Below are 20,435 nucleotides of genomic sequence, written 5' to 3'. Positions count from 1 at the left end.
CAGATGGTTCTGCAGAGAACCACAGAGAACCACAACTGCCCTTTTCCTTGAGTATTGCAGCTTGTCTGCACAAGTTATATCGCAGACATGGGGCGCGTTACTGAACGTTTTCAGTTCTATTCGAACTCTGTAGCTCCTAGGGACCACGTCAGTCTTCTCAGGTGGTACTCTACAGCTAAGTGACGGATGTCCTTCGAAGTGTTCCCTTGTGTGCGTGAGACGAAGTCCATCGCTGGCTGGGTTTCAAAGCAGAGGTAGGCAGCTTTTGGTATGCACGGCACTGTAATATTCAATGGTAAGGTAAACAATCAAATCAAATTTTAATTCTACGCTGTACAAACTTGCAGATGGAGGACTACCGAAAAAAAAAAAAAAAACTGCCGGGAGGCGGTTTGACTAGTCCGTATGTGGGCAGTAGCAAAAAACAGTTCACAAACAAAAGCCCGGCCTTTACAATTATATTGCGAAATGACTTGTCCGGCGCTTCCCATTCTTCAAAATGAGGGTCCTTATCAGTCATTGAAATGCTTCAAATGCCAGACATTCAAAAGCCACTACACACAGCGATGCACGCACAGAGATGACACGATGGCAGTGCTGAAGAATCGCATTTTCTTGTGGTGTTTCATTCGGCATGCTTTGAAGTGTCAAGTACTTGCGTGGGTTTTAAAACTGACCATTCGGTCATTCCCTGAAAGAACGATAACAGATGCGCGCACGTCATACAACAGCGCGACTACTCGTGACACCACACACAAAAAAATATAAGTCTAGGCTGCACAGAGCTTCTGAAAAACCACTAGATTCAACAAAAAAAAAAAGACGCTAAATTACTCAAAGAGCTAAAAATCTCAAGATCTGGGGATAAGTCTCTTGATCAATCCACAACCTCCTCTTATAAATCTCTAGGGCTGGCGCCCAATCTGGCCCGTTGCAGTTGTGTCAGTTGCGTAGTTACAATCTACTATTATCACTTGCCTGCGCAGGTACCAAACGTATGTACATTTTTCGGCCTGATTAAGATTAAAAATGAGCAAAAAAAGTCAATAATAGCAAAACCAACGGCACAGCTGCACAGCAAAAGCGCGTCGCGCTGTGCGAGGGATGCGCGGAGATTGTGGTTGCGGTTGTTTGACTGTAGAGGGAGTGACATCCACAACTTTAGTCATCCGGTAGCTAATCTCTGTGGGGTTCTCGGTCATATTTTTTTAAAATTAATTGTCACTTCTTGTTCCAGGCTGGATTCGTCATCGACCTAACGTTTAAGGAAGCAACTGAAGAGATCAGACTGAAGATAATCGGCCAAGGTCCTCGTATCCACTCGTTGAGCGTGATTCAGCTGGTGTTTGCGCATGCTTTGAAGCAGCTGAGCCATGGACTTCAGCGTCAAGTCTTTCAAAGGTCTTGCGGCAGAAGCCGCAACAGTGTTCACCAGGGCCGTTCAGGTGACAGAAACAATACTGTGCTCCATTTTGTGCCCAGCTGTGGTCTACTTTTGCACGCCTTGTCATTAGTCGATATGACGGGTACTTTCAGAACCAAGAGTTTACAGCATATAGCAGTATTTATTGTGAGCGTCGGTGTTTACTTACAAGAAACGGAAGCGTTTTGCTCAATAGACTTGACAACAGCCAGTATTTTTTTTTTTCGTCTTGCCGAGGCTAAATAACGATGTTCGACGCACTGCCGCTCATCTTATCACAGTTCACACAGGAACTCGGGTCGAGTTCACTTTTTTCCCCTCCCATGCCCCCGTACGTACTGAATGTGCTGTTTGTGCAGCAGAATCTAATGTGCATCAAAAGCTGTTGCGTGTTGATGTTTGGATGTTGATGTTTGTATCCAAACATCAACTCAGCCACTCACCACACTTTACTATTTTTGTTGGCTGTCTGTTCTGCAATCGACAGGCTGTCAAGATATTTGCTGATCAAAAACTATTATCACTCATAATAAGCATCGTTAAGTAATGACTGCAGGGGCTTTTGTGCTGTTTTCCCAATTGTCATGCTGGTTGGTACATAATTTGTGCATTCGACCAAACGGGTGAACTTGCCAAGAAGCACTGTAGAAGTTCTTTAGAACATGTAAAGAACGAAGCGCCAATATATCAGGGAGGCTTATGCCATGTTTTTCTTCAACAGTACACTGAGGAACGACTGGGAACATCTGACAAAACTGAACTTGATGCACACTTTGAGACGTTGGCTCAACGTTCTGACAGAACCAAGTATTGGACTGAAAGGCTGGTTGGTAAAACAGAAGCAGTCCTTCAACCCAATCCAAGTAAGCTAATATTTTATTTGGAAAATTAGCCAGTGAGACCTTGTTTGTGTTTAAACATGTAATGATTATTCACACAGCTTTGTTCACATAAATCTTCATATATACCCAATAAGGGCACTGTAAGCAGCAACAAGCTAATGTTTCATTCACATCGCTGGAGATGTTTAAGTAAACACTGTTTGCAAAGTTGAATCTTGTATAAGCACAACTGAACAGTGCAAAAGTGCTAGATTAGCTGAAAACTAACTTGGCATAAGTCATTCAATATTGTTGACATTCAAATAAAAGAGGTTTATGTACTACGGGTGATAGTGATCTTTATTATTCATTTAGCAATTAAAAAAAGGAAATTTATATGTTGTACATTTGTTTTATATGTATACTCAGTTTCTTGAACATGTTAACATGAGTGGTTTCTGAAGTCTAGATTAACAGCGTGTGGCTGTGTTCCTCTTTGTTGCTGTTACTCATATGCTCACTGACAACTTGCTGTCAGAAAAGCACACACCACTAAAATAGCTCATGAAAAAAGCCAGTAGTATTCAATTGCATTAGTTAAGGCAACATAACCAAAAACAAATTATTTAAACCATAAAATAAGATCAAATGGACATTTTATTTTAAAAAATAATTATTTGAGTCATATTTTTAACTTTCAGGCAAATGTAGAACACGTGCAGATAATGTCAACTAATTCAGTGTCTCTTCTAAGAAATTAAAACATTAATAAATGCTGCCATAATGCATGTAACAAATGTGCAAAAGCTTCTCCCCTGTCGCTTTTTCTTCATTGCCACAGACTGTTTGCTACAAGTGACCAATGATAATCATCAGAAGTAATGAAATACCATGCTCAGCATTTAGTAACCCTAAATGAACATAATGCATCATAAATAATTTTCTTTTAACAGCCATGTTACAGAACTTTAGTCTTATTGCATCAATGCATGTTCCTGCTGGCAAGCCAATTAGCAGATGTCATAATTTATAAGTCCTGAGAATGAAATAGGCTCCAAAGTTTTGCTTTCTATATAATCCTGAATATCTCCCATTAGTCATGTGTACTGTTACAGTGGAATCTTGCTGATACTAATTTCATGAGATCCATAAAATAGAATGGGTTATCCAAAAATTGTGGGATCCGAAGTAAGCTCGAAATTTTTGAAAGTAGGTACTGTTGTTAACAAGCTCAATAGGAAAGGTTCATGTGGCATTTTCAGTTGGTGTGGCAGTGGCTGCCTCACTCTCTCCTAAGAATGATTCCTTCAGGCCACTGCTACATAACATAAATGACTGTAGGTATGTAACCCTTAGTTTGCAAGTCATAGGAATTTTATTTGAGGTAATAATCTGCAATCTTGTCCTATGGGGATGATACTGGAAAAGGTGGCACTCTGACTGTTATAGATGAAACTCTATTCGTTCAACTTCTGCCTAGGAAATGAAAAGAAGCAGTAAATGCTGAACACCGATAATGGCAATCATAATCGTTGGCCATCTCTGATCTGGTCATCAGTGAAAGCATCTGCTTTTATACACGCCTTATCGAATCTCCCAGCGTTATCACTAGTGTTCATGTTAGCTGTAGAATAAACCAGGTCACTTGGTCTAGTGCTTAATTTCATCAGAACAGCCCCGCCACGGTGGTCTAGTGGCTAAGGTACTCGGCTGCTGACCCGCTGGTCGTGGGATCAAATCCCGGCTGTGGCGGCTGCATTTCCGATGGAAGCGGAAATGTTGTAGGCCCGTGTACTCAGATTTGGGTGCACGTTAAAGAACCCCAAATGGTCGAAATTTCCGGAGCCCTCCACTATGGCATGTCTCATAATCATATGGTGGTTTTGGGACGTTAAACCCCACAAATCAATCAATCATCAATCAATTTCAAACAATCTGAAACAGTCACGATATTTTCCACCATTGTGGTGCAGCCTATGATGAACGGTGGTAACATTTTTTTTTTTTGCATTCTGTTTACATAAATATGGAAAAAGTAAGTGTGTGTGGCACTATTAACCTGTGAGTTCCATAGATACGGGTAAAAGCACGCTTGTGCAGGTGTACTATCACATATCTGATGAATAAGCTATCACATGAACCATACAAAAACTAATGGCTCTTTGTGGATACTTGTTGGGAAATGAAGTATTACCACAAGAAATATATACAGAATTGTTGACATTATCCACAGTTTTCCCAGTGGGATTCCATTATGTTATGTAAGCTTAATAGTACCCTTCCCCTTTTATTTTCTCATAATGGTGGTGATGTGTATTGTTGAGTGGCAAGTGAGGCAAGTCTGCCCAACAAGAGCCGCTAATTTCATTTCTTCGTATTTTCATTCTTGCAGATGTGCGCGTAGAAGATTATCTATTTGAAAAACTTGACAAGAAACGAGACAGGTTAAATAATACAGAGTTACTGGGCCAAGACATGATAGATGCTGGAACTGACTTTGGTCCTGGCACACCTTATGGTACGTGAATGATCTCTTATTTTTGTGTATTATACAGCATGTTGAAGACAGCGAAGATCAGTCAGCTGTTGTTTGATGGCCAACTGAGGTTTACTACTTATTTCATTAGAGGTCTTTGTACATTTGTGATTCTGTTTTGGTTTTTTTGTACACTGTTTGACATGTGCTGCAGTACTTTGAATCATTCACCTGCTTTAGCAAAGGTTACATGAGAAAATAAGTTGGAGCACTGGCTCTTAAGGGGGGACGTGGCAATGCGAATTGTAAATTTGGTCAAAATGTTGTTTTTCAATGAATTTGTTTCTGTAATCCTAAGCCCATGTTTTACATCATAGTGTAATTTTAGATCAAAATAAGTAGTAGAAGTTGAGAAACAAGCATTTTACGGGTGGGCTGTAATCGAAAGCTATGTGAAAATTGGGCATAGCAAAATGCAATATGCAGCTTTCCTTTGGCAAAGTGCAACCATATTGGCATCATCACAAAAGAGGACAGATTGGAGCTCAAAATAGCCTTAAAGGTGCATTTCTCCAATAAAAAATAAAGCCAGCTTCCTTCCGAGTTCTGTTTTGTCAGCTTTTAGCTTCAATTTCTTTGAGCTTCATTTTCTCAGGTTTCATTTTTTGAGTAGTTGCTGTCAGTCATCCCAGTGCCATTTCACAACAAATTAAGCTATAGCCATTCTGTTTCCTGCACTTAGATTCTAAGACAATGGTGAGTGCTGTAAAGCTGTTCATATTTGTGTGCACATCATACGGACTTCTGTAATTGCCTTTTTGTAGAAGTTGTTGATAAGACAATATGTCCAGGACATTTCAGAAAAAAATTTTGTGTGCTTACTTAGATATTAAAAACTAACCAATAACATTATGGCACAAAATGGACCTCTATAAATATCCTTATGCAAACATTTTGACGAACTTTTGTCTAATTAGCTAATTAATTTTGGGATGACAATGAGAGTCTATCAAGTGTTGCAACTTAAAATTTATATTAGATAGCTCAAAAACGATTTCAGTTATGATATCAGCATAACAAATGACATCTGTATGCCAAATTTTATCCCTTTGGCTTCAAAATAACAAAAATATTTTTATTGCCACATCCCCCTTAAGGTGAAAGATGATGCTAATAACATCCATGTCAAACTTGACTTGGAGGTTGTTAGCTGCATTGACTGCATTTATGTGTCACAGACAACTAGCAGCAGCTGTACATAAAAGTTCCTTCGTTTTCCTTTGCCACCATATTATGTCCCACTACATGGGGAAACTTTCTATAGATAGAAACATTTACAGCTGTGTGAATTCAGCATTACATTTTAATGTGTTATAGGGCATTGTGCATCGTTCTATTGATGGGGACCACAATCAAAATGAAATACTCATTTGTAAATTTATTGTCTCAATGTTTGTCATATTGTTCATGTGAAATGTACTAGAGCGTGATAATAAAAAACTAAAGTACAGTCGGTTTGTGATTGTGCAGATAGCATGGCTCTTGCTGCTTTGTTTTTAAATATGCGTGTGCAGCTTTTGTATTCCATGAAATTTGATGGAGCTGTTCAGTAGGCTCGCTGTGATGCATCATTGCTTCTTCTTGGTGAATTTCATATTAGTTCCATCTTAGTGACGACCAGCAGTGCTCACGAGTCTTGTTCCGTCTAGGCTTTGTCAAATAGGGTTCTATCTCACCATCATGAGCCATGGACATTTAGTGGCACAAATGTTGAATGTTGGTTCTCCTGGTGTAGGTGCATCAGGGACCGTGACTAGTTGGACTCTAGTTGTGCTTGACAATGTTATTTTCTACCTTCAAGCAAGGCTTACTTAGGGTTTGAAATGCATGAAGCAGACATCACAAGCTCAGACGTTTAATAAGAAAGGCTTTGTGACCTATTTGGAAATGCTGCTGGACATTGGCTCTCGGCAAGAAAAATGCTTGTGACACGGGCCCAGTTGTCCACAGAGTTTTGTATTTCGTATACTGAGGTTGTGGCATTCTTTTTAAAAAAGCAAACATATATCAGAAGCGGACAAAACTCACGATGTTCTAAAGCTAACTGCCAACAATTTTCACCCCCAACTCATGATTGCTAGGGGTCTTGTGGTTTGTGTCGCTGCAGGTTCTACTTATTATATGTGGGCTACACACACACTTCAACCTTTGTTCACTGCACGCCAAGGGTATAAGTATGCCGAATAGGCAGAACATGTGCCCAAGGGTTGGTGGTCCACATATCTAAGGGGAGTCTCTTGGTGCCACACTTCTACAGAAGTTTCTTCCTATGCCCGACATTGTTGTCCAATTAATCCCCCACCCCCACTCTGATAGGCCCACCATGAGCCACTTGTAGCCATGTTAGTTTCCCTGTTTGACAGCTACTTTTGGAGCACCTTGTTTCTTGAACCCTACAAAGTTAATGACCGCTGCCAGACAACTATGCAGTGCCTGACAGGCAAGTGAAAGGCATCCCATGCCAAACTATTTAAAGGAGCCATGTAACACTTGTACTGCGGCCGGCAAATGCTGCCGATTAGTAGTCGAGGTTTCTAAACTTGCGAGCCAAAGATTATAGCAAAATGTGTGGCTTGGAATATACAGTAAATTTTCAGATTCAGCTTGCAATCGCTCCCTCTTCTCCTGACAAATGATGCCATGAACCCAAATGACGGCACCGTAAATCCAAAGTCCACGGTCATTGGCTTATTTGAGCACTGTGAGCTGTATAGTTAAGTGGCTGCTGCAAGTTGGCATGATGTGCTTACCCGCACCCTCTGTATTATACTGAAAGTAAGCCGCGGGATGGAAGAAAAAATGATAAGTGCTTAAGGTCTTGGTGCATGCTGACGAAGAGATGCAGATTTTTGCCCCCTGTCATCCCCCCTCCCTGTGTAGCTTGCAAAATATTCACTGGTACATAAGAAAGTGTGTGAAGCATGTGGCGAATTCCTGTAACTCAATGGTACTTTACAAACTAAATTGTGGCAGACGATTCGTGAGACCATAAGCTCTTTTATTGAAGCCATTAAACTACTACTTGGAAAAGTGTTTCAGAGCTCTTTGAGAGAGTCCTGAACCACTTTTCCAGGTAATCATCAAATGACCTCAGTATTGGAGTTAATTGCCTCGCGAATCAATTGCAAAACTTTGTTTCCAAAATTTGTTGCATGCTTTAAGCTCTTCTTCTCTTTTCTTGTTCTGATGACTACACTGAAAGCTACGCTGGAAAGGATGACATGGAGGAAAGAAGCTACGTTAGTGCACACCCTTGAAACAGCAGAACTTTGTCAATTCCCAAACAGCCAGTGATGGTAGGGGTGAGAACTCACAGGTTACAAAGTCAATGTTGTCATGTAGCTGCAAAAGCTGATATGCCCCCCTCCCCCATTTATGAAAATGTTGATTAAACCATCCGAGGAGCCAAGAATCAAATCTATGAAGAATGCAAGAATGGCATCCTAGTACTCGGGGCGTCGGTATTCATGTCACTGATTTTGTAGCAACTCCAGCCAGATGCGCTGCAGAATTATTGTGTGCTGAAAGGTTGTTCATGAAGCCACCAGTCATGTGGATAATCCCTAAAAAAGAACTAGCAGAACATTGAAAATGTTAGTCTTTGTAGCAATAGAGTTGCTAACGATTGCTGAATTGCATACAAATGACTATTTCTGTATTTTAAAACATTTGGTATGCTGAAGCCATTTATGTATTGTGGGTCATTGAGAATCCTGCTAGGATCTTTATAAATTTACACTCTTTGGATGCTCCTATCTATCACAGAGTAATACAGTGAAGCTGTGTACCTGGAGTTTTACAGTTTATATTGTCATGCGCTAGGAGCTCAAAGAAACGTACAAGGAGACGGGACTGTCAAAATCTCAGACAAGAAGAAGGATGTCTCCGCTGGCGCCGGTTACTCGTCTTCTTCGTTCACTGGCACAGAACTGGCTTACCGTTCACTGGCACAGAACACCAGGTGGCATTATTCTTCCTCCCAAGAGAGCATCAACCCGACGCTCAAACAAAAGTGTGCACAGCAGTGGGTCGAAGTAGGCAACATAAGCAAACATTAAACAAAGTAGCGCACGAGAGAAAATGCGTCCTGGGCCTGGCGATCGGAAATAAACGGCATTCACTGTTCACATGAAGAGTTCACTGGCACACGAAGAAAATTTGCATCAAAGCGTAAAGTATGGTTTTAGGCGGACGACATGTACAGTCTCTGGGTGTGGCAACCTGCCCTGGGATGATGGTGAGGCTCCTTCTAGAACCACTTGATAGTTCACGTCACTCACACATCTGAGTATTGTAAGGTCCAAAGTACTTCCTCAAGAGTTTCTCGCTGAGACCTCTCCGCGTAATGGGTGTCCAAGCCCAAACTTGGTCACCAGCTTCATAATTAACTTCTCGGTGGTGGATGTTGTACCGCCGTGCATCTGCACACTGTTGAGTTCTGATGTGCACACGGGCCAGTTGACGTGCTTCCTTAGTGCGCTGAATGTACTCATTGATGTCGGGGGGCTAATTGATTGAGCTTGTCGATGTCCTCATACGGAATCATGCCGTCTAGCATAGTTTTGATATCTCGACCATAAACGAGCCAAAATGGCGTGAAGCGTGTAGTTTCCTGCGTTGCAGTATTGTACGCAATTTTTACGTATGGAAGGATGTCGTCCCATGTTTTGTGCTGCACATCTATGTACATAGAGATCATGTCGGCTAGAGTTTTGTTTAGCCTTTCTGTTAAACTATTACTCTGAGGGTGATATGCAGTGGTCTTTCGATGGCTTGTGTAACTCAACCTGAAGATATCCTCCAAAAGCTTTGCTGTGAATGATGTACCTCTATCAGTGATGACATATGACGGGGTGCCATGCCGTAGCACACTTTGATGCATAAAAAAACTGGCAACTTCAGATGCGGTTCCTCGTGGCGATGCCTTTGTCTTAGCGTAACGCGTCAAGTAATTGCTTGTGACAGTAATCCATTTGTTGCCGGAAGAAGACAAAGGAAATGGGCCTAGGAGGTCCATTCCCACTTTATCAAACTTGGTGGATTGATCGGTTGTAGATGGCCTGCAGGCTCTAAGGGTGGTGTCTTGCGACGCTGGCATTCACGGCATCACTTCATGTTGCGTATGACATAGGCAGACATTTTAGGCCAGTAGTACAGTTGTCGCACTCGATCCATAGTTCTCAAGTAGCCCAGATGGCCGGATGTGGGTTCGTCGTGGCAAGCTAATAAGATGTCATCGCGGAGGGCTTCAGGCACAACGAGAAGATGAGATCTGTCACCAGTACCAGTGTTCCTTTTGTATAAGACGCCATTTCGTAGGCAAAATGATGGCAACGTTCGCGACATCTGACGAGGAATGGGTGTGGTGCCACCTTCTAAGTGATGTAAAATCAGTCTTAGATTGGTGTCATTTTGTTGATGAGACATCAGATCCAGCCTGCTGAGTGTTTTCACGAAGGCGCCATCCTCTTCTGCGCTTGTACTGGCGGATTGAAGTGGTGCTCGTGATAGCATGTCAGCATCTTCATGCTTTTTGCCCGACTTTTACACGATGGTGACATCAAGTTCCTGTAGGCGCAGACTCCATCGAGCTAATTGTCCTGAAGGGTCTCGTAGATTGGTCAACCAGCACAAAGCATGATGATCAGTCACCACTTTAAATGGTCTTCCATAGAGATATGGCCCAAACTTTGTAATTGCCCAAATGACCATGAGACATTCTTTCTCTGATGTGGAATAGTTAGATTCTGCGCGAGACAGTGTGCGACTTGCGTAGGCTATTACCCGTTCTATGGCGTCTTGTCTTCATATCAAATGCCACCTAGTGTTCTGTGCCAGTGAATGAAGAAGACGAAGACGAGCAACCGGTGCCAGCGAAAACCTCCTTCTTCGTGTCTGAGATTCTGACAGTCGTGTCTCCTTGTACGTTTCTTCGAGCTCCTAGCGCGTGACAACTGGTGGAGGTGGAGAGTTGGCCAAAAAACTACGAAGTCCCAGCTTTCGATAAGTGCACTGTATGTAGATGTACCCAGGTTCGCTACAGTGATTGCAAAGAGGACGTCGATCAGGTGCCCGCCACACGTCTGATTTTCACGGAATCAGTCGGCGGTCGCTGAGGTACGGGCCCGCTTGGACTGCCTGAAGCATGGCTGGGGCTGTGGTATGAAGTGGAGTGAAATGTGGTGCAGGTTGGCGCAGAGTTTGCTCTGCCAGAAGCATGGCAGGGGTCGTGATGGGAAGCGGAGCCAAAGGTGGTGCTGGCTGGAGCAGAGTTTGCGCATACGACATGCGAGGGAAGTCATTTAGGGGCCGCGGCTCTGTCTGACAGGACGGTTCTCGTAGTGCCTGCTGAACTTCATCTCGGACGATGCCGAACAAAGAACTGACAGTTGGCGCCGAGGGTACTGATAACTTCTGCAGTTCTTCGCGGATTACAGAGCGTATGAGGTCTCGGAAGAAGTCGACGTGGCCCCCAAGATCGCCCGTGTAGTCCGTAGCAGAGGCAAAGTTCACTTGTTGCTCGTACGTCTGGGTCCATTGCCAAAGTGTGCTTTCAATTAGAACGTCTTCAGCGAGAAACTGTGATGTAGTCTTGGGTGGGCTGCGTACAAGACCACCGAACAACTGTTCCTTCTCTCCACACATCAGGTATCGTACCTTTTTCTCTTTCGGCATGTGAGGGTCGGCTCATCGAAAAAGACGCGTCATGTCCTCAACGTACATTGCTATGCCTTCATTTGGCATTTGCATACGGCACTGAAGTTCACGTTCAGCTCGCTCTCAGCGATCGAGACTTGCATACGTTTCGAGAAGCCAGCGTTTGAAGTCCACCCATGATGTGAACACACCTGCCCGGTTTTGGTACCAAACACGCGCCCCGTCATTAAAACTGAAGTGGACATGTCGGAGCTTGTCTGTGTCATCCCACATGTTATGAGCAGCAACGAAGTCATAGTGGACTAGCCAATCCTCAACATCCTCATGGACAGCACCATGAAAGGAATTCGGCGTTGGTGGTTTGAACAGTGTATAGTGCATTGGCGTTGCACCTTCCATACCGACTGGGTTGGAGCCGCTTGGGACGGCGCTGCCCTGCCTGGGATAGTTAGAGCCATCATCCTCTCTAAGAGAAGTCCGAGCCCAGGGTCCAGTCCACGGATCCTTCGACTAGCACGGTGGACAGGCGTAACCACCAGTATGGAGCTGGAGCTTCTTGTACTGGGAGGGGTTCGGTGCATAGGGTACCCCGCACCTCCATCAGTTGTCATGCGCTAAGCGCTCGAAGAAACGTACAAGGACACGCGACTGTCAAAAGCTCAGACACGAATCCAATTCTACCAAAAGTTGAGGCACAGATTTCCACCACCTAGCTCCACATTAGACAGATCTCAGGAGGTTGACTGGAGGCGACCTCAAACTAGAACATTTCCCAACCCGAAGCACCTAAATCGCATCTACCCCGAACTATACCCAGATGACTCGTGTAAACTATGTGGCATGAGACGCGCCTCCCTAGAGCATATGTTATGGGAATGCACACAGATACAGGACGCCAATGCAGTCTCCCCAGAACAGCTTGGGGCGCGGTGGAGAGCCGCGCTGATCAGCTCAGATTGGACAGATCAAATATGGGCCATCCAGCGAGCACGGGAGGCGGCTGAGAGACAGGGTCTCTCCACCGCCCCTAGTGCGGCTTAGGCCCACGCCTCAATCCGCTGGTTAAATAAAGTTCGCTCACTCACTCACTCAAGAAGGACGTCTCCGCTGGCACGGGTTGCTCGTCTGCGTCTTCTTCGCTCACTGGCACAGAATTGGCTCACTGTTCACTGGCACAGAACACTAGGTGGCAATATTCGGCAGTGGTTATTGTCATTATTGTAGGGAGCCAGAGAACAGCCAGGAATGCAGCCTACTTAGGAACTTCGAAGTGCTGGCAAGGTCAGGGTGTGACTGAGGCTGTATTGCTACATGCCTCTGTCAGTTATGAACTGTTGCTAAGAGCAGCTGGCAGTGCAGTCAAAACGCATTGTTAATCTAGTTCATTATTGCAGTGAGCGTTGCTACAGAACATGAGGGAGAACAAAGGGAGATGGGAATGATCACAAAAATTATTTCATGATCATTCCTATCCCCCTGTCTTGTCCCTCATGTTCTCCATTGCTGTTTGTGGCAGCAATGAAGTCCCTATCACGGCCGTAAAGCAGTCATAAATCCAGGCTGTTAAAACACACTACTGGATGCCAGCATCAGTGGAGGTAGCATAGTGTACAGGAATATCCGTTGGATAACAGGCTATGCATTAGTGCAGGGGCACTGAGCTCTGATAACAGTGAAAATGCATTTGCAAAGTTTAAAGTAGATTTTAGGTAGCGGAAAACCAAACACCTAGGACTTCCAAATGGCATGAAACTGTCTTTACATCTTTATTGTCTTTGCTTGTGTTATTTTTGGTAATTTTCATGTGCCTACGAGAGTTTTGACCGAGCCATTTATGTAATACAGTGATCGAAGTGCTATTCCAAACTGCTCTGAAAGAGAAATGCTGCTCCAAACAGTAATTTCAATTAGTAATTACTCCAAACCTTCTCTGAAATGACACGGAGAGAATGAGAATGACAAACTTTTACTGTGTGACCGACTCGCAAGTCCTAAAGAAAGAAAAGAATCTGTGTGCTATCATCTCAGTGGCTACTAGTGCGCAGCATTATCGTCTCTGATCTCATTTGTGTGACAAGTACTGGTCTATTAAGCATATAGCTCATTTGACTGTTTTTTATTTCTCAGTGTGGTGAAAATGAGCAGGATTGCTTTAATCTCATACCGATTATTTAAACTGCTTATTTGGCAACAGATATATGGGACTGGGGTTATTTCCAAGATGTGGCGCTCTGCTTTCTTGTTTGATTTGATTTATGCCACAAATACTAGTATCTTAAGTTGTAGCTCATTTTGCAGCACATCTTTAACAACCTGCCATTATTTACTTCATGAAATTTACATTGATTCTTGCCTGTTATATACATTTAATAATAAATAATAATATTTATGAGATGCTTCATCAATGCTCTGAACTCCAATTAATGTATGGAAAATTTAATATCTCCTCCCAAAGTAGCAATACCTGCTCTAAACTAGCTTTTTTTTTTCTGCTTCGTAAACACTTCTGCCAGCTCCAAAGCAGTACTTTTTCTGCTCCAAAGTATGCTCCAAAAAGTAAAAAGTCACCTCCATCACTGGTAATATATTGGCATGTGCATCTTGAATAAGGGGTGGGGCTTTTGTTATCCATCTATGTACAGGAAGTGCCCTTATCAAGGTTGGGCAGGCTCAACAAGAACTGGGCCAAGCAGAACGAGAGTTTGGTCGCCTGGTGCACACCAACTTTGTCCAGCCGTTGAGGAGGTTTCTGGATGGAGACATGAAGACAATCTTGGTAAACAAACTGGAACCGTCATGATCATCGTTCCTGTATGACATCTCTACTCCCATAGGCAATATTTAGTCAAAACAAGTTAAAACTTCATGAAATCGGAGTTTGGTAAAACCTTGAAAGTCTGATCATTGAGAATTTTGAAGAAAATGCATAATTTAAGCAAGGTCATGAATTTAACAAAAACTTTGTTACAGCTTGTACACCTTTAAAAAACATGATAAAGTCAAAGTGAGCAAAAATTTAGATGTGGAACTGACCCCAAGCTAAAATTTTAAATAGTATAGAAGCTTTCTAAATTTTAGCCATACCTAAAGAGCTACTGGTTCAGCAATTAAATAAAAACTTGTTGCTTAGCTCCTACACCTTAGAAAGCGTGGTGAAGTCAATAGTGCGTTGAAATACAGATGTGGAACCGACCTCAAGCTGAAATTTTAGATGGAAGTGAAGCTGCCCGAGTTTAAGCCATACCTATACCTAAAAAAAAAAATAAAAACGTTTCAAGTTCTTGGTTGGACTTGCACAGACTACAGTGCTTGCCTGGCGCACATCACTAGCACTTGCAAGTAGGGTGAACGTACAAGAGGTGGGCTGGCTGCACCCTAATCTCAAACGTGACTCATGCGCATACACATGGGCATGTACTCTGGCACATATGGTCCTGCTCGAGGATGGGACCGTTTAGCATGTTTAGCACCCCTACCGTTTGTTGCCTTCGGTGTCAGTTTTAATTCTGTAAAATTGTCACTCAAATGAAAACCTCAACACCATGTAACTTTTAAAATTGCACGATTACCTGTAGAGACAAAAGGGGAAAAAAAAGACTTCTAGTACAAAGCAGTTTCATACCACATTTATTTATCACAAACATTTAGGTTCATAAAATGCAGTGTAATGCCTTTTGCTGTATTTTAAGTAACTTCAACTTTAATTTTCATAAAGTTAAACTCATAAGAGGTGTTTCACTCTATAGACTATACATATTTACTAATTTACCAGTGAAATGGTGGCTGTTTTTTAGAAGTTGCATGGAATATGCATATTGTGAATCACATCATTCTCATTAACCCGGCCATTACATGTCGTTTACTCCCCCATTCTTTTGCTTTTTTTGCTTATAAATGTTTAACAGAAAGAGCGTCGGCTGCTTGAAAACAAGCGATTGGATCTGGATGCTGCAAAGAACAGACTTCGTAAAGCCAAAGCAACTGATCCAGCAGTGAGTTGGCACATTTCTTTTCCTAGTCAACCTTGTGTTCCATGTTCATTCCTTGGCTCACTACAATGCAAGTGTTCTCAATTTTAGTTAATTGATATGCATGTTAAGCTGATGATGTGCACTTCATCCATGCTTTTCGTAAGTGTACTAAGGAAAAAGATCCAGCATAAATATTGTATTAGGAAAGTCGCACCGTGCCTTGGAAAATCACTAAAGAGAAACACTCTGGTGCGCACACAGGTTTAAAAAGCTTAAAGGCATTCTGACAAATGTTTTCATCTGCCTTTTTTTTGCAATATTTTGCTAGGGGCTTATTAGTTGTAACATGACACATCATTTGCTGCAGCACTCGTAACGTGACACATCGCTTGCTGCATCACTGGACAGATAACTTTGTTTTAATTTAACCTGTTTAGTACCGATCAATCTCAGTTTCAGTTTGGGAGAGCCCCGAGAATGATAGGCCGCCAGGTGCAACTAATGCCATCTAGCATGTGAAATCGTATAAAGACTGTGAAGCACTGCCACACTGGCTTCGTCTTCTCGTCATCTTTTGCTGCTGTATGTACTGTGCAATGTCCTTACGTCCACTGTCATTGTCTTTATCGTCGTGTGGTTGCAACGACTTTCTTGGAGCTTCCACGCTTTCAACACATTTACTGTGGTCATGGACTCATGAGCAGCTGTCGAATTGTTGGCACAAGCATGGTTAAAGAGCAGTATTGACTATAAAGCCAATATTGTAAGTGTTCCAGCTTGGAGCTTGGCAGCAGTGGTAACGTCTCCCAAGTTGGGGGTCACCTTCAAGTCAACTCGGGGCAAGTCAACAGTGGCTTTTCAAGTCAATAAGGGCTTTTAGCTTGTACATATAGGCATGTTACCATATAGTTGAAGGAATATGCGCATGCACGGGCCTTTATGAAATGTTAACTTCTGTAACACGTACGTTAATTTCCGGATAGGCTTTACGTTTATGACCCTATCTCACAAATCTACCTTTGTTTGTGGCTACTTGAGATATCCGCTTTGCAGAGACTCCAGCTGCTGAGTCGAAACAAGCCAAACTGGGAATGTCAGTTGCGATCATGTTTTAGCCGGAATACTGAAGCTAGAGTTTTACATAGATTACCAACCTATAATACCAAAACCATAAACATGAGAGGCCTAAAGTCCCTGACAGGCTGAGTTGGTGGTACCATTCATTGCGGTCAAGATGAACATCAGGCAAACTAAAAATTGTTTTTCCAGGAACATTGTGCATTCTACTTCTGTTGTAAATGCCTTGCAGTGGCATAATCATGAATGAGCTGCCATTTTAATAATTTCTTCTTAGAAAACACTAGGCGATAGCAAACGTCCCCACAATTATGATTGCACGAAGCATCACAAGATGCCAACACCTTTGTCCGGTAACCCGGTATTTTTACAACCCTTTGTGTGCACCTGGGCACTCTGCACATGAAATACCCGTTTTGTGATTTTGCTGCAGCATTAATTTAATATTATCTAAATTAAATATAGTTAAAATACAGTAATAATCACCATGTAGTAGTTCGCGTAAATGTAAACGTATGCGTTCACATATGTATGTAAATGTTTACTTGTTAAAATGTGTTCTGGTAACATGGGAAATATAATCTGGTATTCTGGTAACACGGTAATGTTAGAATGTACATACTAGCTAGAAGTCCGTATCACAAGGTGTGGCATAGTATAGAAACTACAAAGTTCCTATATGCGTGCGAAGTTCAAAACTCTTGTGCATTACCTTCCAAGCTATATTTGCCGTTGATATTTAGTAGATAATATACGCATGTTCGTGGGAATCTATCTTGCAGGCCGTGTCAGCCAAAAATATTGTGTCAGTACCCCTTAATTTGTGTGTGGTTATTTTATTTAGTTCGAGTGCTGAAGTTCCGGGCTGGTTTAATGTAGCTACAGTAGACTCCCTTTAAACAAAACTCTTTTAAATGAAATTGCTGCTTTAATGGAACAACTTCCACTAATATGTTTAGTTTCCTACTTGGATATTGTACCCCTGTTTATCTCTCAGTAAACGAAACTCCTTTTATAGGAAACACATTTTTCTGGTCCCTTCAGGTTTTGTTTAAAAGGAGTCTACTGTATTCTTGTTGTGAAATTCTTTTATGGGGTTGCTGTTCAGTGTTCATGGCATCATGGTCAGCTGATTGCACTGGTAATGCTGACAAAGTGGACTTCTGACCACCGATTAAGAGTGAAAAAGAATGGCATTGGCACAGATTTTTCGCTTTATCCTGCATCTGCTTACTAGTGAACTTAATTGCGCATCCTGTAACTACATAGGTGTATTTCCTGAATGTAACCTTGAAGCTGTCAGTACCATATCCAGTGATTCCACTGCTGTGCCAACTGGGCCCAACTGCCCCATGTAGATGCTTGGTGCTGACGTAGCTAACACTGTTCAACATGGCTTGATGAAGAAATGCATCTTCTGCCAAAGCTCATGACACCTAGGCCATTGGGGAGCGAGGAAGTGTTGCATTGATCCATTGTTCAAACGTCACAAAGCACATAATTTAAGCAATGTTTAGTAATAACTAGATGCATGCCGCTAAAATTTCTGTCACCTCTGTTTCTGGACATCGCTGCATAAAATGACATCTGGGAAAACTAGCAATATATACAAGGAACACTATCAAATTTTGTGTGCTTCACGTCTACGGTAGAGCACGTGACCAGTGGGAACATGTTTCCTCGAATATACTTCATTCATAGATCTTCGTTCATAAGAGCTTTTTTGTAATCTCTTTTTGATCTATGTCATTTTATGTCACTATATTTTTGCCTATTCCCTTTATTTCTCTGTTTTATTTCTTTCTCTCTCACAAGTTTTATGTGCTCCTTTTCAGTGAGCAAAGTTTTCGTTTAATGCTAGCACTTTACTCAGTGTTTGGGCTCGTCCAATTTTTGTGGCGCGACGCGCCGATAGCAGCCAAAAGCTTAAAGAGTTTTGCTGTTAAAAAATGAGGCATTCTTTTTTGTAAACTGGACAACCAGTGAAGCTTGTTAAACGCACGACGCAGGGATGACATGGTAGAGGGAAGTTTGGTATGTAAGGCAAGTTGTTCATAGCCGGGCTGTAAACATTCAATACTTTATTTTTTGCATCGCTTCCTACAGGACCTCAGGAATTAGTGGCATACAAACGGAATGTTCTATCCATATACAGCTTCGCTTTAAAGATTAAAGAGATAGTGATGTTTGTAATCTTATGCTGTTCCCTTTATATGCACTTCCGAATATGGGAGCTCGGCTTAAAGCAGATCACCATTTTCCAGGCAATCTTGTGCATGCACAAGCCGTAAAATACGCTTGCTACAGCATAGAGAGGCCTCAGAGAAAAGGAAAGATGCGTCATAAGAGCTTCGCTTGCCGAGTTTAGCTAAGTGATTTCATGTTGCACCCAGCCATACAATCGATCGAGAAGAGAAAGAATCTGGCTTTTGCCTGCGAGTTGTCTTATGAGAATGCATTAGTGACAGTGTGATATTTTAGCAATAATGCACTCTTGTATGTTGCAGTGCTTATCCCCCACTTTGGCTGATATCCACATTGATGTAAATTTAGGGTTTTATTTCATAAAGTACAATATTCAGTATCCAATATTCTGTTTATTGAATAGTTAAAAAAATGGCTGAAGCGATTATTTGAGAACACTCAAGCGCATGCTACCCTTATTTATACAGTGCTCCTAAAATGATTTCTCTTGGATATTTGCAATGAATGGAAATATTTCTAGGTCCTCATGAAATTTCATAATAGTTATTCAGATGCTTGAATGTAAATGCAACTAGCCTCTATAGAGTGCTCCAAAATGGAATTTTTGCTGCTCCAAAGTGAAAATTTTGCTACTCCAAAAATTGCTCCAAATCAGAAGTCCTTGGTAGCATCACTGCATATCGCACTTCTATTCACTGTTTCTAGCAACTTTTTTCTATTCTATTAGTTAACGCCGACCAGCAAGGACAGCAATTCAACTGGTGATGATGAGGTGAAGAAAGCAGTTTGATTTCTGAAGTCATATAGCCATGTCATGTGCTCAAGTGCTTGAGTGCAGGCAAATCTCAGGTTTCTTACAGCCACTGGCACTATCTAATTTAAGAAATAATTAAGTAATTTTATGACCCTGCACTGTTTTCCTTGTTATAGGACCTTTCTTCAAATGTGTGCAACTCTGTGCTTTTCTGTGGTCGACCAGCAAGTATTCATAGGAATGTGAAAGTGTTCTGCAAAATAGCATTTTTTTTGTTCTTTTTGCCTATCTTCTGCAGTGATCACTTGGGATGTGCTAGTGCATATACTATTGAAAAGCATTTCATAATGATTGTAGAGCCTTCACTATATGGCAAAAGTATAAAAAAATGATGTCAGTGAACTTGATATCTCGAAGGCTATGCTTTACCACGAATCGTCGAAAAGAAGAGAAAGCGGGAGTGGGCAAGTACTACATTGGAGGAGCAAGTGCGATCGGTGATGCATGCACCACTGAAGTTGGGGGTGCGTTTATTATGAGAGTGCGTTGAATCCACAAGCAAATACAAGATAGAAACACTCAAAATGTCTTTCATAGAGTAAAAAATTCTTTGCATTTAAAATAGAAATAGAAGTGGTGCTATTACATCGCAGCTTGTCGCATTGACCTTCATCTGCGGAGTGCACTTACAACACAGTGGGCACTCGTCACCTTTATAGTCTATGATTTCATGCACATGGTCTGCTTCATTTAAGCGACAACTGTTTCGTAGAGCAGACACACGAGAACCTGTGCACCAGCTGGTAAAACCTTGAAAGCTGCAGCGCAATAGTTTAACTGGCATCGCCATGGGTGCATTTGCGGTGTCGAGACCTGCCAACAGTGTGGAACAGAAAGGTCTGCATTCAAAAAGCAAAGATGTTGTTACAATATTTCGCCTGTCAGGCTTGTCTCATTTGCAGTGCCGAAAGGGAGGAGGCATCATCTCCCT

General features: G+C 42.1%; 1 protein-coding gene across 4 annotated transcripts in view; it reads left to right on the top strand.

Annotated features, from left to right (window-relative positions):
- Window positions 1-1,036: 1,036 nt before the first annotated feature.
- EndoB (SH3 domain containing GRB2 like, endophilin-B) overlaps window positions 1,037-20,435 on the top strand; it is a 33,210-nt gene continuing 13,811 nt past the window's right edge. For 2 of the 4 annotated variants that reach the window (XM_075878775.1, XM_075878772.1), the window contains exons 1-5: window positions 1,179-1,445; window positions 2,145-2,286; window positions 4,637-4,762; window positions 14,080-14,213; window positions 15,343-15,430. In XM_075878775.1, coding sequence (XP_075734890.1) covers window positions 1,374-1,445; window positions 2,145-2,286; window positions 4,637-4,762; window positions 14,080-14,213; window positions 15,343-15,430 — 562 coding nt within the window. In that variant the 5' untranslated portion in view covers window positions 1,179-1,373. The other 2 variants (XM_075878773.1, XM_075878774.1) reach the window with 2 other exon arrangements.

The sequence above is a fragment of the Rhipicephalus microplus genome, chromosome X, assembly GCF_043290135.1.
Source record: "Rhipicephalus microplus isolate Deutch F79 chromosome X, USDA_Rmic, whole genome shotgun sequence".
In the NCBI taxonomy this organism is placed as follows: Eukaryota; Metazoa; Arthropoda; class Arachnida; order Ixodida; family Ixodidae; genus Rhipicephalus; species Rhipicephalus microplus.
Note: the sequence above shows the minus strand (reverse complement) of the source record. Positions and strands in the feature narration are given on the sequence as shown.